The sequence below is a fragment of the Rousettus aegyptiacus genome, unplaced genomic scaffold, assembly GCF_014176215.1.
Source record: "Rousettus aegyptiacus isolate mRouAeg1 unplaced genomic scaffold, mRouAeg1.p scaffold_m13_p_16, whole genome shotgun sequence".
In the NCBI taxonomy this organism is placed as follows: domain Eukaryota; kingdom Metazoa; phylum Chordata; class Mammalia; order Chiroptera; family Pteropodidae; genus Rousettus; species Rousettus aegyptiacus.
The window spans coordinates 20,239,989-20,265,496 of record NW_023416291.1 but is presented as its reverse complement, the minus strand read 5'-3'; the positions used below and the strand labels follow the sequence as shown (position 1 = coordinate 20,265,496).

General features: G+C 50.8%; 1 protein-coding gene across 2 annotated transcripts in view; it reads right to left on the bottom strand.

Annotated features, from left to right (window-relative positions):
- Window positions 1–1,725: 1,725 nt before the first annotated feature.
- Window positions 1,726–25,508, bottom strand: part of SCARA3 (scavenger receptor class A member 3) — a 29,483-nt gene continuing 5,700 nt past the window's right edge. For both annotated transcript variants that reach the window (XM_016144629.2, XM_036233573.1), the window contains exons 2-6: window positions 17,107–17,202; window positions 15,757–15,876; window positions 14,094–14,192; window positions 12,056–13,099; window positions 1,726–3,841 (exon numbers count right to left, since the gene is read on the bottom strand). In XM_016144629.2, the coding sequence (XP_016000115.2) occupies window positions 3,390–3,841; window positions 12,056–13,099; window positions 14,094–14,192; window positions 15,757–15,876; window positions 17,107–17,202 (1,811 nt within the window). In that variant the 3' untranslated portion in view covers window positions 1,726–3,389. The remainder of the gene's footprint in view (window positions 3,842–12,055; window positions 13,100–14,093; window positions 14,193–15,756; window positions 15,877–17,106; window positions 17,203–25,508) is intronic.

Below are 25,508 nucleotides of genomic sequence, written 5' to 3'. Positions count from 1 at the left end.
GTCACGTTAATACCAGGAGCTATTTGCAGAGGTGGGACAGAGAGAAGGATCAGGAGCTGCCCAATGGTCCCAACAGCGAAGTGGCCTAGGACTAGAGTTGTGACGAAACTAGAGACATGAGAAATCGCATTGACCAGGAACCAAGAGTTCTGGTCTGAGATGGGCAGTAAATCCCTCGGCTGCTTTCAGCCTTTGGTTTCTCACTTGAAAAGTAAACTGGTTGAGCCTGATGGTTTCCCAGCTCGGGCCTGGCTCAAACCAGGCAGGGAGTGTGGGCGTGAGAGTGTGCAGGGGTGCAGGAGTGTGGGGGCGCCAGTTCTGGCCACACCTCTGCAGAGGAAAGCGACAAGTGCCACTGTAACTCAAGAAGCTCTGAATCTGGATACTGGGGACCAACGTCATGTCTGAGGTTGACTGAATGGCAACCACTGCTAGGTTCTATGACTGAATTGCTTTCCCGCAAAATCCATAGATTGAGGACCTAAACCCCAAGGTGATCTAAGATGGTGTCTTGGGAGGTAATAAAGGTGAAATGAAGTCGTAAGGGTGGATCCCTAATCCAATAGGGCTGCAGTCTTCTAAGAAGAGAGCTTGCTCGCTCTCCTCCCTCCCTCCCACTCCTCTCTCTCTTCCAACTACTTCCCCAAAACTCTCTCTGCCAACCATGCGAACACATGGCAAGAAGGCAGCCATCTGCAAGCCAAGAAGAGCCGGCATCTTGATCTTGGACTTTCAGCCTCTGGAACGTTGAGAAAGTAAATTTCTGTCGTTCAAGCCACACAATCTGTGGCATTTTGTTATGACAGCCCAAGATGAGTAAGACACTGGGGAGGTGGCCAAGAGAATCATCTTACTTCCCCCTTGGCAACCTCATGGGGTAGGCTCGATTATAATTCCCACTTCACAGGGGCGGAGCAGAAGCACACAGAGGTTAACTCACACACGGTTGAGTTTCAATAGAAATATGTCTAAAAATGACATTACGTGACTGTGGGAAGTTAATTAATCTCTTCAAACCTCAGTTTCCCCATTTGTAAAGTGGAAATAATAGTAGTGCATATATACATGATGATGGATAGATGATATATATATATATATATATATATATATATAGCTACGTTATAAATTGTAGTGAAGATTAAATGAGTTAATATACACAAAGTGCTTAGAATGGTATTCCATTGCACAGTAACGCTTGTGCCTCTAATTTTTCCACATGACCCCTCTTCCTCTGCCTCTCCCTCTGTGGTCACAACCCACTGGATCAGGGAAGAGCCCCTGACTCAAGGGGATGGCAATCAGATTGTCTTCCTAGGGTTGGGACCAGGGACCAAGGGTATCTGAGGGCATTGCCATGAAGAGCAGGAACCACGTGGGAAACAAGGTGAGCTTTATTAATTTAGCAGCAAGACCCTAGAGCTTTGGGGCTAAAATGAGGTTGGAAAATAAGACAGATCTGGACACCTGAGTGATATCTCCTACTTCCCCCTTTTGTTTCTAAGACAAGAAGATAAAACAGGTAAGAAGGAAGGGACCAGGCTTGACCTGCCACAAAAGTCCTGGCTCTGAAGGGTCCACGGGAAATAATGGATAACTGGGTCTCCTGTGAATCAGCCAGCCTGCTTTGGGGGTGCATGAGGGAGCTCTGCCCTTGGGGGCCAGCTTTTAAGGCACATCTCTTAGTCTGCTGGGGCTGCTATAATGTAATATCATAGACCAGGAGGCTTATAAACAACAGAAATTTATTCCTCATAGTTCTGGAGGCTGGGAAGTCCAAGATGAAGGCACCATGATCCACTGTGAACTCCTAGCAGAACTCAGTGTTTCTGGAGTGAGGGGCCAGGGGTTTAGACCCAGACTTCACAGTGGGACTAAATATCTAAGGGACCGCTTGTCCACCGGTTCCTTTTCAAAGGCCAGAAGAGGTGGATCCCCTGAAGGCATCATGTCTCCCGTTGGGCAGAAAAGATCAGAAGACACTTCCCTTCTGGAAACAGCTCTTTACTGAGTCAGTAATAGTATGTTGCATGATATCATATGTAGACAGGAGAATTACTCGGAAGTGGGGGTGGGCGGGAGTACAAACCAGTTGCACATCTATTATGAGAAGGGAGGTGGCATTAAGGCTGTTGGAATGGGGAGAGGGTCTGGCCTCTGAATCAGGTCGGGGAGGAGACAGCTCCATGCCCTCCCCCAGGGGTGGTCGGGCTCTGCTGAACGCAGGCGACTTCACAGTGAGTTGAGCCTCTGGGCGGCCTTCTCCCTGCTGGGGAAGCTTTCTGCCAGGGTTCGCAGGAAGTCGGCGGTGGGCAACGAGTGACCAAATGAGCCTTTCGTGGGGGTCCTGGCCCTCCCCTCCCCATTCGGTCGTACAGCTCACGCAGGGAGGCCCCAGGCCATTCCGGGTCATGGCGGGTGAGGTCGGTGGGCTGCTGCAGGCAGGAGGAGAGCTGGGCGCAGGAGGGAGGGCTGCTCTGTTAACAAGGGTCAGTCCTCCCCCAGCCACCACAGCGGGGGCACCGCAGGAATGGAGAGCAAGGGGGACACCTTCGTAGGCAGCCCGGTGACCACAGCCTCCCCCACCCCGCCTCGTTTCCAGGTGCTGGGCACCGCTCTGGCAGAAGGCTCCGGGCCCTGGAGAGTGAGTGTCCCTGCTCAGATGAAACTCCTGCTTGGATTTCTTCTGAAATGCCCCTGAGAGGTAGAGGCAGGGAGAAGCAAAGAATTTCCTGGATGCGTGGAAAAAACCTGGCTGAGTTCCTGGGGGCGCAGTGTGCAGGGCCAGAGAATGCTGGCACCAGGGGACTCCTCTGTCCTGTGCAAGGCAGGGCAGGTCCCGCCACTCTGCTCCCATAGGTACAGGGAGGGTCTGGCGGATGCCAATTCCACTCTGTCCCTAGAGTTGGCACCATAGTCCTCGGCAAAGGTTTTCCTGGGTCTTTTCAGCCACCGGGAACCCAGGAAACTGCTGGGTGGGCTGATGGGTGTGAAGACACTGGAAAGACCGAATCGGTCACCAATTTAGAGATAGATTCAAGACCTTCCTCCGGAGGTAGCCACCTCCCTGGCAGGCTCAGTCACAGGAGAGGGAGGTCTTCTTCTGCCCTCTCCTCCTGCCCCACCGGAGAAACCCACTTGGCCCCCCTGGCCAGCAGGGAAATGCACGTGTGCGCGTGTGAGTGCATGTGTGTATGTGTGTGTGTGAGAGAGAGAGAGGCTGCTTTCTGTGGTAGTCACTACTGGGGAACCTACATGTGCAGGGGCAGGTCTGGGGACAACCCCCTTTGGGATCACAGGACGACGACTGTCTGTACAGCCTTCTTGGGGCGGGCTGTGCCCAGAGCCCAATTCCTGGCATTCGGTAGCAGTGTCTGGGCCCGGGGCCCTCCTCAGTAATGGCTCTGGCTTCCTGGTGGGCCCGGGGGACCGGGGAGGCCAGGGGGACCCTGGATCCCTGGTTCACCCTTAAGCCCCATGGGCCCCCGTTGACCTGGTGAACCCGACTTCCCAGCGATTCCTGGTTTTCCCTGAGGCCCTGAGGGCCCTGGAGACCCTGGGGGACCCTCTGGCCCGGGAGGCCCCACATCGCCTTTGGGGCCTGGCTGTCCTCTCGGGCCTCCAGTTCCAAAGCTGCCCTTCGAGCCTTTGACGCCTGGGAGACCTCGCAGGCCTACCGGCCCCCTCTCTCCCACAGGTCCAGTGTCCCCAGGCTGTCCCTGGGTACCCTGGGGTCCCGGGGGCCCCAAACTGCCGGGGTCTCCTTTTGGTCCTCTGCTGCCAACAGGTCCTTTCACGCCCACATCTCCCTTGAGTCCTCTTGGTCCTGGAGGGCCAGGGGCACCTAGGTGGAGAGAAAAGGGGGACAGGTCAGTCCACGCAGGGCAGGTCTCACGAGACTTTCTCATGAGGTAGGTGTAGTGCATTGTGTACTGCGTCACCCGAGGGTTTGACAGATGCAAATCCCAGGTCTGACAACCACAGGTTTTGGGAGGTTTGGCCTGTTACTCGACTTCTCTTAGTCCACTTTACCATCTGTGAAAGAAGAATACTACTCACAGATTCCGAGATAACATGCCTAAGTGTCCTGCGTGGGGCCCCATGCATGGCGGGCACTCGTTGGTTTGACTTCAGGGCTTGTCCATAATTCCACTCATGCACTCAAGTCGGGGACTGAGAGCTGGGCAGCTCTGGGGAAAGGCCGAGCCTGTCCAGGATTGTCTGTCCTGTCCCAGAGGCTGGCCTGGACTTCTACACCTCCTTGCGGTCTTTGTCTGCTCTACTCACTCCTGCCACACCCTGTTCCCCAATCCCGACTCCAGGCTTTGCTCAGGACCTGTGAGGAATCAGGGACGAGGAATGAAGTCAGATGACATAGAGGAGAAGGCCAGGAAAGTCAGGCACGAGAAGCAGATGCCTCCCAGTGTGAGTGAGTGGACACGGCATCAGCTCGGAGCAAGGGCAGCTCCTCCAGGAAGGCCACCCCGACCCACCCCAGCCTCTTCTCCAAGCTCTCGGGGCTACCGCTTCCTGAATCTTTTAGTTTAGAAAGAGAAGTCACAGTACGGAGAAAGCAAACCTTTGGTGTCTATCTGTGGACCCTATTAGACTGTGGGACCCCAGGAAGACAGTGAGGGCCACAGGTCACATCCCTACCCGGGGCCTGGAGCCTGGCACACAGCAGGGAGGGCTCAGCACACACTTGAAGAGGGTGATTCACCAAATAGCTGTGGACCTCTGCTCCCGCCTGGCTCTGGCCTGGGGCCTGGGAGAGATGCCAAGATGAAGACATGGCCTTTCCTTAAAGAGCCCAGTCTCGTGCCCAAGCCAGGGGCCAAATCTCTTGAACATCCTTATGGCTGTGTAGGCCTGCGAGTCACCCACCCTGGGGACACAGAGCAGAGCGTGGCCGTCGCTCTGCCCAGGGCACATCGGAATGCCTGGGAGCACGGAGGAGAGAGGAGCATCTGGCTTCGTGAGGACGGTGGTTGTGGAAACCGGCTTTAGCCCCCACGGGGCCGGGGCACAGAGAAGGCCTGTCGTTCTTCAGTGGTAAAGCAAGGGGTCATTGGGTAGGGGCGGCCGGAGCAGTGAACCCCAGGGCTGGCCTGGGAGACGAAGTCCAGTGCCCACAGCCGGCTCTCTCTGAGAACTCCGCAGTTACATCATCCCCTTGGCAAGAAAATCCTAGAGTTTTTGAGCTGGGCGGGAGACGGTCCAATTCCTTCATTTCACAGAGGAGGCAACCAAAGCCCAGAGAGGTGAAGTGATATCCCCGGGGGTGCCCGAGGGGAAACCAGAACCCAGAAGGCCTCTCGGAGAGAAGGGGGCCGAGGCCCCTCCCAGTGGCCCTGACCCGGCCTGTGTCAGGACCCCTTCCCTGATCATCCTGGCTGCGGCTGCCTACCTGCCGCCCCCCTCCCCCACCCTCCGCCCGTACCGTTCCCCCTCTCCTCTCCTTTTCGGAGTGTTTCTAAGTGGAACAGTGTCCGTGAATACCATCTTAATTATGATCTCAACTGGAAACCGGAGCCCAGAAAGAGTCAGCCCCACCAGGGCCAATAAAAACCTTCCAGCCATTCCCTGCCACCGCCTGCCATGCCCACCTCCCACACGCAGTGGGAACGTGACCTTGCGTGGGCCCAGGCCACGTGGCTTGCCAGCAGCACAGGCTGGGACACGGTCATCTGGCTGGGGGCAGGGGCGGGGCTGGCTGGCAGTAGCACAGCCCTGGCCTGGGAGCAGCCTGAGGGGGGACCTGCCCTTCGGATGCAGCAAACACCACCCTGGCCCCCACAACCAGGCAGCCAGAACTACACGGAACAATGTGGGTACTGGGAAATGCCTACACAAGGGCTGCACCCCCAGTCTAGCAGGATGGCCCTGTCTTCACCCCAACTCTGCCCTTGGCACCTGGGCCAGCTGCGGCTGGAACAAGCAGAGCCGTTCAGAGGTGGAGCAGCCCTGGAGGCCGTGAGGGCAGACGGGAGTCCTAGGGCCGTGGAAGGATGATAGGCAAGTCCCTGCCCATTGGAGCTCAGGTCCTCATCTGTAAGTGAGAGTTGCATTCGACGCTTCCTCAGGGCTCCGTAGCTCCACTGACCTCCCCTGCTCCTGCCTCTGTCCCTGCCACTCCCCTGGGCTCATTCTCTGCCTGCTCTAGAAGCCGGTTCCCAGGGATCGTCCCCAGCTTCCCCGTTTTTCACTCTCTCTTACAACCACTTCTGTGGTTTCTACAATCCCCATCTCCATCCTCAATTCAGGAAAAGAAATCTTATTTTGACGAGGACATCCTGCCCTACCCGGCCCCCAGGTCCAGCTGGAGCCTCCTAAGTCTCCCCAGGGTCCCATTCCTTCCCACGCCACCATCTTGGGCAAGCATCCTCCTTCCCTGGCCTCGGGGACACACAGCCAGCTGCAAGGATTTCTAAGGTTTTCTATGCCAACAGAGGGGGAGAACCAGCAGAGGGGAAAGGCCCTCTCTCTTGCTCCTCTCCACCAGTCCCCCAGGCTTCTCTTTCTGGGGACGCTCTCGGCGTCTTCCCTGGATGGGGAAGGCTGGGTGCCCACGTGATCTGAGTGAACGTCTGTGCGGGAGCCTGGGGCACACTGTCCATCTCATTCCCCCAGGAGCTGCAGCACCCAGCTTACGTGGAAGGAGGACCCCACCACAGCTGCCAACGCTGACCCCATCTCTGAGGACCAAGACAGAGGTCCCAGGCAGTAGCCCTGAGGACGTCGAATAGATTGGCCTCATCTGGAGCTACTGACGGGTGCCTGTGTTGCGGACGGAGGCCCCCTTGCTGCCGTGTCACGCGGGAGCGGTGGGCGGAGCCGCACGCGTCAGTGCGGCTGTGACGGCCCCGCAGTATTCAGCCTCCGGCTCACTCTCTGACTTCTCCGTGACCTGCCACCTCTTGGAGAAGGGAAGGGCGATGACCGTAGTGAACATCTGTCCACTGAGTCTCTACTATGTCCCCAGCATTGCACGCTAAGGTCGTTGCCCCATTTTATGGATGAGAAACCGTGGTGCAGAGCGGTGACTTCTCCAGGATCACCAACCAGTAAGGGCCAGAGACAGGATCCAAACCCAGGCTTGAGAAATGCTGAAACCCATGCTCCTTCTCCCCAGCCAGCCTGCTGCCCATGCTCCTCATTTCACGGTGGCCGGGGCTCCTGGCCCAGCCGACCCCCAGTCCCCCATCCTTCCAATGCCAGGGCCTCTTGCCCTGGTGCTGCCTGAGGGGAGGGAGGGTCCTCACAGAGCAGTGAGCGGGTAACCAGGATTGTCTTCCTCAGGTGAGCCAAGCCTCCTGGGCCAGCCATGAATCATGCGGTCAGAGAAGGGGGAGCTGGCAGGACCTGGGTCTAGCTGGGGAGGAAGTCAACAGCCTTAGTTTAGCAGTTACCATAGAGGACAGGAATGTGGACAAAGGCTGACCAGGGCACTGACCAGGTCAGCGTGCTCCTGACACAGCTTGGAATAAGACCTTGGTATCGGCATAGCTAAATGGCACGGGAAGAAAAGGCTACGCGCTGCTCGGAGCAGTGGTGGGGGGAGGGGGGCACATTTCAGGCAAAGGAGGCCACTCAAGCAGTGATGGCTGAGCCGTGGAGTTGGGAGAGGGGAGCAGGGCACGCTGGAGTCCTGGGGAGGCTCATAATTACTCAGGAAGCCTGAGGCTGTAATTAGGCCATTCCAGCCCATTAGGGAAAAGCCACAACTGACTGCATGTCTGGGACAAGTAGGTGGTCTGCTCCTGGTCTGCACTGGGAACAAAGAGGGGGTAGGGAGGTGAGCAGAAGGACCAAGTTTCTCGTGGCACCAACATTACCGATTCAGGGGCGGGGGGGTGGGGTGCATGGGTAGGAGGGGCCCACTGTCCATCTCATAGCCCAAAGCAACAGGCCAGCTCACGAGGAGCGAAGGACATAGAGACAGAAGGGGTGCCCCTCGAGAGACTGGCCTGGACTTCGAGGGAGCCAGGTTTGAGTCCTTGCTCTGGTATAAACACGTTGGGGGGCTGGGTTAGTCTTTGTTCCTCTTGGGACCTCAGGTTTCCCCCTATTCAATGACAATATTGGCCTAGGTCAGGGACTCTCAATCCTGGCTGTTGTCACCTGAGAAGCATTGAAAAGATGCCAACGGACTTCCATTTCTGCCTAAAAAGGACCAGTTTGTAATAGATTAAACCTCTCATCAAGTACAACCAGAATCATTAGATAAAATATCAAGACAACTTCCGAAGGCTTTAGAGACAGGTTAAGGGCCAGAAGGACTTGTTAAAGTAAGCCTGACGTTCTTTGCTACTTTTTCTCACAAGGCTTGTGTTGCTTAGTAATGTGTTTGGGCAGAGAGGCTGAGAAGCCGAACAGAAGGCTGCAGCTGTCGAGCAGAGAGGCTGAGCAGGGCCTTCAGCAGCTTCCCTGGGGCTGGAGTTCGGGGCGGCCAAGGTTCTGGGGTCAAGATTCAGGAGAAAAGGAAATCGTGTACTTGCTATGAGGGCCACAGGGCAGAGAATCTGAGCAGAGCATTCAGCTCATTCAGTCTCATGGTACTGGGGAGATGATAATTAGCATTCAGGACTGACAAAGTGGCAGGGTCCCTACATGCCCCAGGAGTTAAGAGTAGATCAGAAATAGGCCAAGTGTCACGGCGCGGTCTCCCGCAGGCAACAACAGAAGCTTGTGTGGTCGTCCTTTTCATCGACCACCTTTGCAGCTCAGCGACAGCGAGCCCACTGATCCCCCACTGTCAAATGGACAGTATCCAGGTGATTGGGCCTGAGCAGGCCCTGAGGCACAACAAGTAAGTTACATAAAGAAGTGGCCCAAATGCCGGTGATCCCCACTCCTGTGACACTTCTCTCTCCCAGCCTGCAGGCGCCACTTGAAAGCGGGCAGCTGCCGCATGATAGTCCCCTTCTGGGACATCCCCAAAGGGCCTCCGTGAAGGGAAATCTTGCCAGAGGGCTGTCCGGTTTGCCTGTTCTCTCCACGTGTATGTGGGCTTTCTCCTGGGACCCCCGGTTTCCTCCCACATCCCAAAGCTGTGCATACGAGGTGAAATGGTGTGTCTAAGTGGTCCCAGGCTGAGTGAGTGTGGGTGTGTGTGAACACGCCCGGTGACGGAAGGGTGTCCTGTCCAGGGTGGGCGCCCGCCTTGCACCCTGAGCTGCTGGAAGAGGCTCCAGCCTCCCGCCAGCTCTGAGCTGGAATAAGCAGGTTGGAAAATCATTCTCTGACTTGTTTTTATTCTTTTCAATGTTAAGTATAGCTCAAATTTATTTTAATGTTTAATATTAGAAGTACTTTGGACTTTTATTTAGAAGTCTGATGATGTTTTCATGACCAGAAATATGCTGTAGGAACTTAAGTCTTGTTTATACTGATTAGCCTATCATAAAATTGGTTTCGTTGTACGTCGATTTGCTTAAAGTCACAGTTTCTAAGTACTTATTGATGCCATCAAGTGAGGACTTGATGTAAACCAATTCATAGGCTGTGGACAATGGTTTAGCTAGATGGTCAGGGACTTGGAAAGAAGACAATTGGAAAACTGGTTACAAAGAAATCCAGGGAAGACGTATATGGATAGTCCTCTCTGAATAGGCAAACAAACGTGAAGATATTTGTGTCCTCTGTGAATGCTCACCACAGGGTGACCTCAGCAGAGGAGGATTTTAATAATCAAGTGGATGGAATGATCTGGTCTGTGGATTCCAGTCAGCCTTTTCCCCAGCCACCCTTGTCATCACCAAACAAAGTGGCCAAGGAAGCAGGGATGGAGGTTGTGCATGGGGTCAGCAACGTACACTTCTGGTCACCAAGGCTGACCTGGATAGAGCCACTGCTAAGAGCCCGACTTATCAACAGCAGAGACCAACAGTGAGTCCCTGATATGGCACCAATCCCCACGGAGATCAGCCAGCTATCTGGGGGCAGGTTGATTACATTGGACCACCTCTATCACGGAAGGGGCAGTGCGTTGTTCTTATTGGAAGAGACATTTACTGTGGATATGGATATTACTTCCCTGCACGCATGCTTCTGCCAAAAACACCATCCAGGTACCTACAGAATTCATTACTCATAATCATGATACTGCACACAGCATTGCTTCTGATCAAGGAACTCACTTCACAGCAAATTAGTAGAGCAATTGGGCCCACGATCACGGGATTTACAGGTGTTACCATGTTCTTCACTATCTTGAAGCAGCTGGCTTATTGCAAGGGTGGGATGGCCTTTTGAAGACTCAGTTACAGTGCCAGTTAGGCGGCAATAACTTTCAGGGTTGTATACACTCTACATCAGCATCCAGTACATGATGCTGTTCCTATGATAGGTAGGACTCGTGGGTCCAGGGAGCAGGGGTGAAGATGGAAGTGGCGCCACTCGCTGTTATCCTTAATGACCCACTAGCAAAACTGTGCTTCTCGTTCCCACAGCCTTATGCTCTGCTGGCTTAGAGAGCTTAGTTTCAAAGGGAGGAATGTTTCCGCCAGGAGATTCAACAATGATTCTATTGAACCGGAAGCTATGACTGCTGCCCAGACAGTTAGGGCTCTTCATGCCTCTGAATTAACAAGTAAAGAAGTTACTGTGCTGCCTGGGGTGATTGATCCTGATGAGCGAGGAGAAATTGGACTGCTATTCCACAATGGATGTCTGGAATACAGGCAATCACATAGGACGTTGCTTAGTAAAACTGTGCCCTGTGATGAATGCCAATGGAAAACCACAACAACCCAGTCCAAGCAGGACTACTAATGGCCCTTTAGGAATAAAGGTTTGGGTCACCCCGCCAGGTAAAGAATCATAACCAGCTGAGTTGCTTACTGACGGCAAAGGGAATATGGAAAAGGTAGTTATAAATACCAGCTATGAACACACGACCTGTTTACAGAAATGAGGACTGTTATTGCCAAGACTATTTCCTCCTTATTATGTAATTAATATCTATATATTAATATGTATAATATATTTGTTTCTCTCATCTCCTTATCGTGTAATGTAAAATATAGAATGTATTGACTTTATATCACAGTAGTTAGATATTTCTAATTTTATATCATAGTTTAAGTTATGAGATATCACTCCTCCTCTAGGGAAGGAACTAGTGGTTTTGGTTGCAAACAAGAGAGTCGCATCATGTACACTAGGTGGATTTATAACCTTATTATTGTCTTCATTTGGGGATTAAGTATGATTTAAGGAGATATATATGAGCACCAAGTTGGAAAGGGGTGGACTTGTGATGGTTAATTTTATGTATCAACTTGACTGGGCCAGAAGGTGGCCAGATATTTGGCTAAATATTATTCTGGGTGTGTCTTTAGGGTATTTATGGATGAGATGAATATTTAAATCAATACTGAGTAAAGCAGACTGCTCTCCCCAATGGGGTGGGCCTCACCCAATCAGTAGAACGTCTGAATAGAACAAAAGCCTGATCCTCCCCCAAGTAAGAGAGAATTCTCCTGCCTGATGGCCTTCAAACTGACACATCATCTCTTTCTGGTTCTATAGCAGATTCTAGCCTTTCAAACTTGAACTGGAACATCAGCTGTACAGATTTGAGACTTGCCAGTCTCCATAATCGTATAAGTCAATTCCTTTCTCTCTCCCTCCCCCACCATACCCATTGGTTTTGTTTCTCTGGAGAACCCTGACTAATGCAGGGCTGAGATGGTCGGAGAAGAGAACATTGGAATGATGGACGTCTGGGGGGCAGATGGTTGAGAGCACCAGTGAGAAGGTGCGAAGAGAGGAAATAAGAGCTTCCAAAAGATGGGGTCTGCCTAGTTCTTTCTGTGGAGCCAAGTAAACAAATCCATATATAAAAATTCCAGGTCTGTATGGCAGGCAAAGTTAGCAGCCATAATGCCTTTATAAAAGGCTTGTGTTGAAGCTGCCACTTGCCCTAGACATCTGCTACAGGATTGTATTAGCCCACTAGGATTTTTATGCCTAAAACCAGGTACTTCTGGGTCTGGCAAGATGACCAAGGCCCTCTGGGAGCTTTGTAGCAGCCCAGCCTGGATCTGGTGCTCACCTCGTAGGATGGTGACGTTGCGAAGGATTTCTCCATGTTGTGTATCCACGGCCTTCATCTCTTCCACGATCATGGACAGGTTGCGGACATTGAAGTCCAGCCGGGCACTGAGTAGGCTGAACCGCTCCCGGAGCAGGTCCGTGGTGCCCAGCATGAGGGAGACAGACTTGTTCAGGTAGTAGAGCTCCTCGGCGTGGGTGTGGAAGCCCAGCGTGCAGGACAGCCGCACGTCGTCCAGGTACTTGAGCATGCTGTGCACGTGGTTGTCGGTGGCATTGATGTTGGTGAAGATGGTGCCAATCTCGATCTCATGAGAAGCCATACGTCCTTCCAGCGTCTCAAACCTCTCCGCCGTGCGGTTCTGGGCATAGCGGGTGTGGTACTGCAGGTCATGCATGTTCTCCTCGTGGTCGTCCAGGAAGGAAGAGATGTTATCCAGCTGCAGCTGCAAGCCCATGACCTGCATCACCAGGTCATGCATGCTCTCGGAATTCTGGCTGATGCGCTGCGACGAGGCCCCCAGGGTGGCCTGGATGTTCTTGACCACGTCTCCGGTCTTGGCCGAGGTGGTGCGCAGGCTGCTAAAGAGCCGGGTGTAGTTCTGCCAGTCGGTGACAATCTTCTGGAGGGTCAGGGTCTCCTCATCCGTCTTCCGCCGGATTCCGTGTATCCACTCTGAAGTCTGCCCTACGGTGAAGTTCATCTGGTGCACCGCAGCCTTGACGTTGTAGCACTCCTGGGTGAGGTCCTTCAGGGAGAGGTCCAGGCCGGCTGTGGTGGCCTGCCAGCCTCTCACCTGGGCCAAGAAGAGGCCCAGCGACTGGTTGACCTGGTGGACAGAGAAGGACGAGTTGCCCATCTCCTGGGAAATTTGACTGCTGGTGGTGGAAAGCAGTTCATGGGTCTGAGAGGTCTGATCCAGCTGGACCTCCTGAGCCAGAAGCATTTTCTGAATTCCCTCCAGCTCCTCCTGCAGTTTTCTGATCTCTTGCCCCAGCTGCCCAGCCTCGTGGCAGAAAGAGCAGTTGTTCGGGACTGTCAGATCTTCAGGAGAAAAGGACAACATTTTGAACTGCCGAAGGGTCATGGGACAAAAGTTACTTCATTAAATTAAATAGTTCAGAGTATATTTGGCAAGTGGCCTCCTATTCCCTCTTCCTTTCCTAAGTCCTGCTATAAAATCCTTTTTGGAAAAGCCTTGCCATCTCTATGAAATCTTATTTTTATCAAATGTCTTTACCATGACCTAAAATGTATGATTTAGAATATTTTCTCCATCTCACCACCATATCTCGAGAACATATCTTCCTAACTTTTCTGAGGTTGCCAAGAACCTCCCATTTATATTTTATTTTACAATTTCTCCAAATATTTTTATATTTGTTTTCTTATTTAATCTTCTCACAATAAACTGTGGAGAAGATGGCGCAGGAATATTTTTCCTGTGACTGATGAGAAGTGAGGCACAGAGAAGTGGCTCGCCAAACACCGCTCGGCTAGTTGGTGGCAGGACAGGACTTGTTCTTCTCATCAGAGCAGACCTCTCCTAACCCCCTCCATTGTGGCTCTCCTGTCTCATTCTCAGCATGAGAATGTCCCTTGTTAGAGCAGGAGATAAAGAGCATCATGAATTTGCACACTTTAAAGCAGTGATGAGGAAAGGGCTGACTTAGTAAGAGGCTTAGGAAGGTCTTAAAAATAATTTCAGATATTCGAGGATACCTGGGGACTAGACTGTCTTTGGCTTCCTTCTCTAACCTATGGGTTCCGGCTTGGTCTGTACTGCAAACAGAACCCCCAGCCCCAGTCCTGGGGGTGTCCGAGGGTAGCAGCCCTCTTGGAATGGATGGTTTTCCGGCTAGACAGGAAGTCATGGCTATTCTCACTCCCCTTGTGCCTAGAAGGTCGGCGAAGGCTGCTCTGCTCCGGGGTATCATGGCACAGAAAGCACATGGCATGGCGGGGTGAACCGCTGCCACACACTAATTAATACTGGTCTTCCATCAGAGTCATAGCACATCTGGAACTGGACACTTACCCAATCCTTGGAGATTTTCCTGCATAGACACAAGCTTCTTGTCATAAATGGCCTGGGCCAGGGAGATGTCCTCTGAGAGAGAGTCCACTTTCCTGAAAACTGTAGGGCAAATACGGATGAGAAACTGAGACAGAGTGTTAGCTCAGAGAAAGGCATTTTTATAGACTCATCTGCAACCACAACTATTCACCCTTCTTCTATAGGGCTTCCCAGTGGTGGTGAGGGAAGAGTCTTCTTATGGCCAGAGTTTGTCACACATCCCTTAAAAATACATGTCTATGTAACTATCTGTCTATTGAGATAGCTAGACATATATATCTCTTTATATGCCTTCCTTAAGAGTGTGTGTGTGTGTGTATATCTGTGTATATAATGTATAATACCTATAATTACACACGTATATATGTAACCATATGTATGTATTATATATATGATTATACACACACACACACACACACACACACACACACACACACACACATATATATATATATATAATTCCAACTCCCCCACCCCAGATTTTAGAACTAGGACCTGACCACAGGATAGAATAGGGCAAATTAGCAAAAAAACATAAAAAGAAAAAAAATTATTCTTATTCCTACCACTGAGAGATAACTCCCATCATCTTCGTGTATCTCTTATAATCTTATTTCCACAACCACCCTATAGCTACATAGATACACACTTTTTTTTAGAAAACAATGACAACAGAAAATTGGGATGTTCTGAATATCTTATTTCTTTTATTTTGCTTTAGTGATATCACTTCATGAACATTTTCCCATTGAGGTTTAAATCACTTATCTCTAGTGTCTAGTCCACTGGGGCAAACAAACTTACTGCTTCCTTTAGTAAAGAAATTAGAATTTTTAAAATCTGAAGCTAAGAACGAAATGGAATTGGAGTGAGAAGCTGTCGAATTTGTTTTCATCAGTTTACCATAAGCTGCTACAGTCCAGAAGGCAGACGTTACCCGAATCTGATAGTATGCCATCACCTGGGTCATCTACCCCTCATAAAACTGTAGTGTGTAAGAAAACCACCCAACTTCAGATCCCAGGGCCTCACCTGTGGGACTCTTACTTAGTAGGTCTGAGTGAGACACAGGAATCTGCGTTTTAACAAATACTGAGGGGTGATCTTGACGCAAGTAGACATCCAACCTTATCAAGAAACAGTCACAAAGACCATGAAAGGGGCTTAGAAATTGCCCAATTCAGTGACCTCAACCCCGGATGTACAACAGAATCATCCGAAGGGCTTAAAACTACTGAACTAATTCCATAATCCAGGGTGAGACCCAGGAATTCTTATTTTTTAAAGCTCCCAGGTGATCTTAACATGGAGCTGAAACTGAGAACCGCTGATCTGGTCCCAGCCTCTCGTTTCCATAGGAAAACGGAGGTCCTGAAGTGGACAGTGTGCCTTGCTCAGGGCCACCCTGCCAATTACTGGCCAGAAATTAGGGGCCAGTCTTCGCAATTTGAATTAGGCGTCGAGATTCCCTGGCCCAAAAGATGCTGGTTCTGGGCCCTGCCGCAGATATCTGTCTGTATCAGGGGGTTTGGTGCAGGACCCCCGATCAGAAACGTCCCTGCAGCCCCAGTGGGGGTGGGCTAAGCCCTGACCTAGCTGGATGCCGCTGGGGGCCTGCACTCACCCAGAGAGGCCAGCACGGCAACGGCCACCAGGAGCAGGGCCAGGAAGAGGTAAAGAATCCGCACGGAGGTGTGCAAAGACAGGTTCTTCTGGCAGCGGCTGCAGCGAGGGCCTAGCCGGCCTGTGGGGGGACAAAGGAGGACAGTGGCTGAGGCTGCAGCTGAAAGATCAGCTCCATGTTCCTGCTCTGCCCTTTCTCGTCATATTTCCTGTTCCCGAGCTTCATTCTTTGCCTATCTCACTGCCTTTCCTCTACGTCCTTGAGCTTTTGGCTATATAAGAGACCAGAATCAGGGTCTTCAAAGAATACTCTTCATTCTCCTCATGTCATCATCATTCAGCCTGGGCCACGAGGAGACACTTCTTCCCGATCCACCGGCCTCACAGATGGATGGCCTCCACAACATGAGGCAGCCAGCCTCATTTCACCACGGGGCGACCAATTCATCCTGGTTTGCCTAAGACTTTCCTGGTTTCAGTAATGAAAGTCTCATTGTCATGTGAACTTCTCAATATGAGGCAAGCCAGGATGGGTTTTTAAGACTGAAAGTCATACGCCCTGAGAGACCCTTCAGTCTAAGGTAAACCAGAAGGCTGGTCGCCAGTCCCCAAACTTCACAGACAACCAGCAGTTTTCCTGGAAACCAAGTCAATGGTTGCTGTCCACCTGTTGGTCCCTGGTGGGGAGGAGGGCGGGAATGCAGTACTCCAGGCGACTTTGGCAGGTGGCCAGTGCCCAGTGGGAATGCAGTGATGCTCCCAGCTGTGAAATTTCTAAGGCGAGTTCAATTTCAGCTGCACGTTACGAGTGCCAGGAATGTTTAAAAGTCCTGATACCCCTTTTCACGCTCCAGACCAAAACATCAGAATTTCTGAGGGTTGGTCTCAGGCACCCCTGGGTGATCACAATGTGTAGCCGAGGCTCAAAACAGCTGCACCAATCTGTACTGAAATCCACCAGGAAACCCTGCTCCACGTAACAGTTCAGATTAACTGAATGCCAGGCTGGGTCCTGTGGGCCTGAGACGGATAAGCCACTTAACTGGCATGGGATACAATGAAGGGGACAGTTCTGGGCCAGCTAGAACACAGGCCCTAGAGCAGATGGCAGAGATCCCTGACAGGTCTCACAAAGAGCCCTGGAGACAAGTGGCACTTGTGTCGACTTGATTTCATCTGTATTGTATGACCCAGGCCACTCTGCTTTTCCATACCCTCAAGGAAGCAGTGGGGAAAGGACAGGCGGGACTTGGAAGCCATGTAGAGAGGCAAGTCAGCAGCCTGAGGATGAGACAACGGAGGGGCTCTCAGCCCAGAGAGGGGATCGCAGGGCAGCCCGCGGAGTCCTTACCCGCCTGCGTGCACGGGAAGGATGGCATATCCTCGTCGCCAGCCAGCTCCTCTTCTGTGACACACAACGCATCTCCGTCGCCGCCAGTCGACCTCACTGTGATGGAGCCAAGTGCTGTCAGAAGCCACGCTGGGACCCCCAGTCATGTCCAGCCCTCTCCAGTTTCCCCATTCATGAACAGTGCCCATACCCTGTGCCCACCGCCCTCCCGCCCCGGGTGCATTTTAGCCTACTTGAGCTTCAGGTGACCTAACGGTAAGCAGAGAAAAGGAAGACAGAGGTAAGAATCGAGTGGCTGAGGCACTGGTATGTCTCCACACCGCTGGGTAAGATTTCATCATCTCCCACAGCTGGAAAAGACACACAGGCCAGCTCAGCTACCTACTCTATATGTGTCTTGCTCAAACTGCTTGGGTGGCTTGATCTGGCTCAGCGTCCTTCCATTCCCTGACACACGGTGAACAAAGCAGGTGGATCTTCCTTCGTCTCTTTTGTCTCTTTGTCCCTTTGTCTCTTGCACCTGCTCCCCTTTTTTCAAGGAGAAGACTAGCTGGGCTGAGATGCAAAACCTTCTACCCTAGCTATGGGAGCTGGCCAATCAGTAGGAAGACTGTGACCAATCAGAAAAGACTGGGACCAAAAACCCCCAGCTGGAATGGCTGTCCTCGGGTGATGCAGTGTGACAGGCCCTGGGGCAGCACCTCCCAGGGCTGGGGCTTTACGTTGGGGGTCTTTGTTCCAGCTACCCGCCTTGTGCCGCTCAGCCTGGTCTTGCCCTGTACTCAGGACTCCAGGTTCCTGACATCTAGCCTCTGTATTTGTTGACCCATCCAGTTTCAACTACTAATTTGAAATTTTTTTTTTGCTTGGTTCTTGGGCATATCCCTTTTTGGTTTGTTCATTTTTTTTTTTAACTTTAGGTATGCATTTGGAGTTTGCTTGTAGTTTATCTAGTACCTAAACTTTATAGTCCCAGAATATTTTAAGTCAGTAACGCTAGAAACAGAAGCTCCAAATTTCCTTTGTTCCCTTTTTTAATTCCATGAAAGGCTGGGTCTTGCCTCTAGGCACCCTTTACGACAACCCTATATACTTTACAATCTAAAGTATCACTTTTAGGAACAAAAAGACTGAGTGCAGAAAGTTAAGAATGTTGCTTAACAGCATCCGGAACATGAGGTGAACTCAGAAATCTTTTCTACCGTCCCTACCACCTCCTCAGAGTAATGAGCAGAGGTTCTACAAATGTTAAGAAAGAGGGCGGAAATGAAGGGGGCCAAGCCAGTGGCTGAGGGTGTGATGGAGCCTCCAGGGCCTCTGACAATGACCTGGAAGCAGCCCGAGCAGCACCTGGGACCTCATTTCCCAAATGCTGTGATCACTGTGGTCAGTGCTGGAGCCAAAAGCCGGAGTGGGCAAGGAACCCTCGGTAGTGGAGGCAGCCCTAAATGGCCTCTGTGGGGGAGAAACTGTGCGTGACCCCAGATCAAAGATGCCACTACCGCTGCCGTGAATGTCTTCTGCTTGTTCTCTAGGTCGTGGCTTATATGTCACTTTCTCGGCAGTCTTCCCAGACAGGAGTAAGTTCCTTGTTATATATACTTCCACTTGCTCTGTATTTTTCCTCTGTAGAATGCCATGCACCTTTTGTTATTTATTCAAAAGCTCTCTTCCCCAGTGTTTAAGATCTGTGGACAGGGAACGTGCGTATCTTGTCTGCTTTTATCCAAAGCCGCTAGCACCGTGGTTGGCACAGAGAAATGCTCAACCAACACAACTGCGAATGAATCTGTGAGTGACTCTGTATTATGCTTTCTGGAAGCGGGTCTGCGCCTGCACATGGAATCACTGGGGAGCTTGGTTAAGAGACCAGTGTCAGCGCCCCGCCCCCCCAGGGAGTCTGAGTTAATTTGGGGGATGGTGGAGACCTGGGCTCACATCCATTATGCCATTTGATTCCAACAACTAGTCTGGTAAATGGACAAGGCAGGAAATCATTCTTCCAGTTTTATAAGTAAGGAAGCTGAGTTGGGGGAAAAGAGTTAACTTCTAATGCCTGGCTAAAGTCACAGAACCAGCTAGCGGCACAGCCTCCTGAATCCTGGTCGAGTTTTCCTATTTTCACAGTAAGCCTCTTCCTGACAGAGCTGGTGTGTTCTCGTGTGGTGCGTGCGTGCGTGCATGTGTGTGTATGCACTTAGGAGCAGGGTGTGTACAGTGGCAGAAGGAAGGCTGACATGGTGGGCACCATGATCCCTTTATACGTATCCTAAGAAATCCTCCTTTTCAGGGCCGCTTCCTGTCTGAGGCTGCTACCCCATCACCAATTGGCCAAAAATGTACAGGGTGACTTTGCTTGGGAGGTTCCCAGGATTACCACCCACTCTCATAAACTGGCGAGGCCGATTCAGATTCCTTGGTGCCTTCCGTGCTCGCCCTGACTAGCCAGGCCTTCTCACCCCCAGATGATCTGAGCCAGGACCACACTGCCGCTGTCGGATTTGCTGCCCTCCCAACCCCTCGGGGAGGTGTTCCTTCCACTCTCTGGAGCAGAAACATCTTCTAGGCCTTCCTGCCATGTTTCTCACTTCTCCCCACCCCTGGATGGTGCTTCTCTACCCTCCCTTGTGACTAGGCCTCCTCCCTGTTCTGGCTCCAGGGCTAATTTCATCACTTCACTGTTTATAGTCTTTGCAGGAAATCTGGGAAGACTTAAATCAAGCAAGGCTGACACCAACCTTCAGCAAACATTCCCTCAAAAAGCACACAGCTTTGCCATAACTCTCCTCTCCCATCGAGAGTCCCCCAAATTGGCAATCATTAGCAAGTGGGAACTAATAAAGACCCTGTTCCGGCACTTTGCAGAGCAGCCCATAGGAAGGGAAATGACAGCTGCCAGCATGGATCTCGGCTCTCTCTACACGAGGAGCTCACAAGTACTTGGCTCTCTTCCTTTTGCTGACATCTCAGCTCCATAACTCACAGCCTTCCCCAATCCCCAAAGAGTTCTCTTCTCTTTCTAATCCTTTGGACTTCCTGTTCACTGGGGCTGAGCCATGGACCTCGGGGACCCCTAACTTACCTATATCTGGAATGCTATAGAAATTCTCCACTTTTGCTTTGTTCATTTTAATGAGAATACAATCCAAAGCATTTGTGAGGCTTTCATAAGCCAAGTCCTTTGCAGATACGAGCTCATTATATTCCTATTACCCCAAGATTGTTCCGGTCAGCGGGTGGAAGCAGCCGCAGACATAAAGAAGTGAGAAAAGCTTGGCTTGAGGCGCGGAGACTATGATTGATTAGAAGATGATTGATTAGACAAGAATCTATAGTCCCCCGCCCCCTTATAGTGGGCCAAGAGGGGTTGACAGAGATGGGAAAAGAATGTTCCTCCCTCTTTCCATCTTCCATGCCTGCCTCTTCCCACACCTAGTGGGGTGATCTGACTTAGTGTGGGGTGCCCAGCTTTCTGAAGTGTTCTGAGTTAGGTGTGGTAAGGGAATTTGTAGGTTACAGAACCCACCTGTCATGTTACAAAGGCTCAGAGAGGTTAAGTGACCCGACGGCTAGTTAGTGACAGCTAGTCCCTAAATATCCAGGTATCTGAAGCAAGACCCAAACACACATACAGAGTGCTTGGAGTGTTGGCATGCACATCTCAGAGAGGTCAGATTGCTGGGCGAAGCCTTTTCCATCCGGGCCTGACATCTATTTACATGTCTGGCCTCCCGGAAGTTTTTCATCCCCTCAAAGTCAGGAAATCTTCCCTCAGCTCAGGGCTGGCCACATAGTGGGCGTTCAAAATAGATGGGTTTGCGGACTTTGAGAAGGGCTGCATCTCAGTTAATTGTTAACTTCTGCTGCTTCAATTAAGGGCTCATTTTTATTCAAAAATAAAGATTAATTACTTAAAATATGGTTTAAATATAGTTTATTCTTAGAGTTCTCCATGGCTAGGGAGCGCTGAGGATGCAAAGGCTGAAAGCAGCAGAGATTTAAAATGACAGCCAGAGGCCAACTGTCTGAACCAAAAAGGAATGAACTAGGGGAGGCGGGGTGCAGCAAAATTTAAGATCTGCTTCTCCTTCCTTTGTCAGAACTTGAACAAGAGATATGATATTCCTCTCCTAAAGTTAAAAAGCCTTTCTTATGTTTCGTGGGGGAGGGGTATTTTCTTCCATCGTGTCCCAGTTAATTACCTTAGAATACCACTGGTGTTTTATGGCTCTCCTAAATGAGGCTTCGGTTCTTCCCTGTGTCACACATGAATTATCCATGGGTAATTGAAGAGCACCTGAGTATCAAATATTATGGGTTGCCAGGTGTCCGGGGGTGGTTAGAGAAGCTGCCACATTGTGGGCTACGGGTATTCGAAGGGAAGCTAAGGGTCCAGGAAGGTAGAAATAGCCTCTGTTGTCACCTCTCTCTCTCTTTTTTCTTTTTTCATTTTGCTGATCCTGGATAAAGGCTATTGTGACAGGAGGGGGTGAGCTTGGGAAAGGACACTGGAGAAGACATGGTAATGCCTGGACCTAGAAGTCATTAGGAAAGCCCCTTTTTGGGGAGAAGGTCAGGACAAGCTTGGGCCAGCATGCTGCTCTGTGCAGCAAATATCTAAGACTCCCTAAGCCAGCTTCTGCTCCTCCTGTTTTAGAGGCCCCAAGGGATTGGAGCTGTAACGAGGGAGCATCCTGGTCCCTGCACTAAAGAAGCCAGGCCCATGAATTACGACCAAAGGCGCAGCCAGGTCCCACTTCATCTACTGATCTCTACCCAAACTGCAGGCAGCATGTTTAAAAAGAAATCACATAACCTTCGCAACCGTGTCGTAAGCTCAGACTCACGAAGTGGTGGCAACCACTGGACATCTGAAAGCGCCTCTGTTCCCTTCATACCTAAGGCCCTAATATCCAACGCAAACACCAGACGGACGGCCACAGGAGGAACTTTTTTTTCTTCTTTCCTTTTTAAATCTCTGCTCCCGCAGAGGCCTGTGGAAGGTCTGACTGGAGGTGCATGTGCTGGCACACAGTAACGCGTGACTGCTGACTCTGCGGGGGCCGAGCTCGCTTCACGTCCTCTGGAGGTGGAAAACAGCCTGGACCTGTTAACCAACTGCTAACTCAACTGTGGTCACCGACTCCAGCTTTTTTTTTTTTTTTTTTTTTTTGGTCGACCAAAAATGTGGAGTCGATTCACTCTTCAGCCTTTCTGCAATCTTCCACCAGAGTCAGCAAGGGGGAGAGATTCGAGGAATCGAATAAAAGGTCTTTCTTTCTTTGGGAACTTCAAGGAACATATTTTGATGATTATCTTCTACAGAGTTCACGGAGTGGGTTTTTCAAAACAGCCAATTGGGTCAGTAAAAATAAAGATTTGAGAGTCTTCTCAGGAGCCAATGCTATATTTAAAGTTACAGAATAGCTGTAGTCTAAGGCTGGAGAATGCTGTAATTAAGGTTGCAAAATTGTTTTCATTAGAATCCTCCTGCCATTACCCGCCCCTCTCCCGGGGGGCTCCTATGCGGATGTCTATATTTGGATGGGAATCAGCCTGCCTGGCTCTTTCCCTGGATTCTCGTGCTCAACAAGTTGTCACGATCGGTTTCCCTGAACACTCATCTCCCTTCTGCTCCTTCATTCTTAAAATCCACATTTGAGGCTCTGGAACAGGCATTTCATCCTCCCCGTCCCCACCTGTTACCTCTTTCTGAATGCCCCAAGCCAGCCCGCAGCCCCCTCGGCATCTGCTGCCTTTGCCGTGTTCCCAGTAACCGCAGAGCTGGTGGGAAAACCCGGCCTTTAGCCTAAGCCCTCTTTATCCCAAACAGCTTTCCCCCGCTTCCTTGCCCTCCGTGTTTCTAACTGGGCACTCTTGGCATTTGGGTGGTACGGTTCTTCATTAGATAGGATGCTCCCATGCTGTGCAGGCATTTGGCATTCTGGCCCATGAAATGCCAGTAGCAGCCCCTGGTCCTTGTGGCAACTCCAAATGTCTGCCCCATTTCTACACATCCCTTTAAGAGGTGGTACAGCCGCTAGTTGAGAAGAGAACCCAGGCTATTCACGCCATACGACAGCCCCCAACCTTCCCCCCATCGCGTAGTTACTGGTCAACACTGTGTAGAGAGCAACGCTTCTACTCCTCCTGGACCCCACAACTCCAGGGGCGATGGGAAGGGTGGGAATCCATTTCTGATGCCTGTCGTCACCTCTGAGCCTTCAAACCCCGCACTCACCACTTGAGGTCCATGCTATCTCTTACACGGAACACACGCCCCTCCTTCCCTTCTCTGAGCTTCATGTGCAAAAATAGTGGGAACACCGCCTACTTCACAGAGCTGTTGGGAAAACTCAAGGAGGCGATGTATGAGAAGTACCAGGCACACAGTAAACACCTGATAAATGATAGTAGCAGTCATTTTTATCGGGACTATTTTTCTATCCTACGGGGAATGCTGCCACCATTTACCTCCCTTTCCCAATGCCTGTCACTCTCAGGACCAATGTCCAACTTTCGAAAAATTCATTTCTAAAACATGTCCTGCAAACACTAGCTCCAAAATACACTCCAAAAAAAATTTTTTTTTTAAAAATTAAAAAAAAAAGATTCTTTGATCAAGCAAGTGTGGAAAATGCTACATACTCTGTTACCATCTTAGAATCTCATATTAACATATTCAAAAAATTTTAGTACTGCAAAAAAAAATTAAACCCATTTCAATCTGTGTCTAATTCTATGTTTCTCAAAGTTGTTTGACCACTGAACTTCCTGCCATTCTTGAAAAAAAACTCTCCATGGAATCCCGTGGGAATGGTGTTTAGAGATGCATGCACTTCAGGGAGCACTGTTCTGGATAAGCACCTCTCTGGACTAGATTATTTCTTCCTCCTGCCTCCTGCCATCAACTTTAATGGGGGCAATGTTTATGCTGAAAGCCCACTGGCCCTCTGGACCTCAGGGCCCCTGGACCTGAAATCTGTAGGTCTCATCTCTCCGTTGGCTGTAGCTCCGGCTGCCCACCATCTGTCCGTCCATCTGCAGCATAAAGCTTACTGCTGTTGGGTCTGTGAGATCTGAAGCTCCTTTCTTCAGGCTCTCCCACTGTTTTTCCTAATCCCTGCTGCACTAGCCTTTACACGCCTTACTTCACCTAGTCTATCAGCCTAGCTAGTGCCAGGATCAGCTTCAGCTCCCTGGAGCCTTTAGCTTTCTCTCCTGCCCTTGTGCCCTTCCGTCCTTAGCCTGTTTTCTCTGCTTTATGCTGGGGAAGCCCAGCCGGGTGGGAGCATGTCAGAGAGGCGTGTGGCTTTGGCCCCAGTCAAGTCCTGCCATCTGGACCCTTACTCCCTACTTCTCCCCTTCTCAGCCCACTCTGTTCTCCGAAGAGGAGGAGCTCACCTCCACCCTTTCTGAAAAGACCAGAAATGGAGAGGAGAAAATTCCAAGAAGGAGGTCAACAGCATCAACAAAGGCGAATGGGTAGATCTGAAGCGAAGGCACAGGGAAGCCTCGTGTCAGAGAAGTTTCAGAATGAGGGACTTAGGTAGTTAAAGTAAGAAACGGGGCCGGGCACAAAGGGCTTTTCAAGGTGGGGTTGGCCTGCGCTCGTTGGAAGGTAGAGAGAAGGGGAAAAGTGGGGGTTAGGTTTAAGCTCTTCACCTTCCCCGAACCCCCTCCCGCTGTTACGCCTCAGAGCCAGGCCAGGCGTGGGTGTGCAGAAGTGGCCCGCCCAGGCACGCGGAGCACAGCGCGGCCCCTACTGCCACACAGCAAATGAGCATGCGGAGCTACCTCCCTTCCTGGATTTCTTTCCTCAGGAGATATGCATGCAAGTAGGTAAAAGATGGATGTGTAAAGATTATCACCGCAGACGACAATAAACCCGAGGCAAAATATAAATAACTCAAATGCCCATAGACAAGTGATTGGTTAAATAAATTATTATAAAGTTGTAGTATGGATTATAGAACCATTTAAAAATTAATGCAGATCTATATTTATTGCCCAGGAAAGAAATCTATGCTTGTTGAATTTTAAAAACACATATACAGAATAACATGGATAGTATAATCTTAAGTACGCAAAAAAAATCTGTGTGCAAATATACACGGCAGGATTTCTGGAACAGAGCTCCTGCAGACCTCGCTAGTTATCTCTGAGGGCTAGGCGTTCACGTGAGTGCTATTATTTTTCCTTTTCTGAATTTTATAAAAATGTTCATAATGAATATGTCATAAAAAAAGATTAAATGCAACTAGTAATGCAAAACGTCTGTCCACATCCTTCCCTCAGGTCCCTGTAAAGAGAGCCGCCTGCTCGCCAAGGCAAAGCTCGCCCATTCCTGCCTCCTATGTCGCTGGGTCCCCAGAGCCTCGCTCTTCTCTTTCTCCCTACCT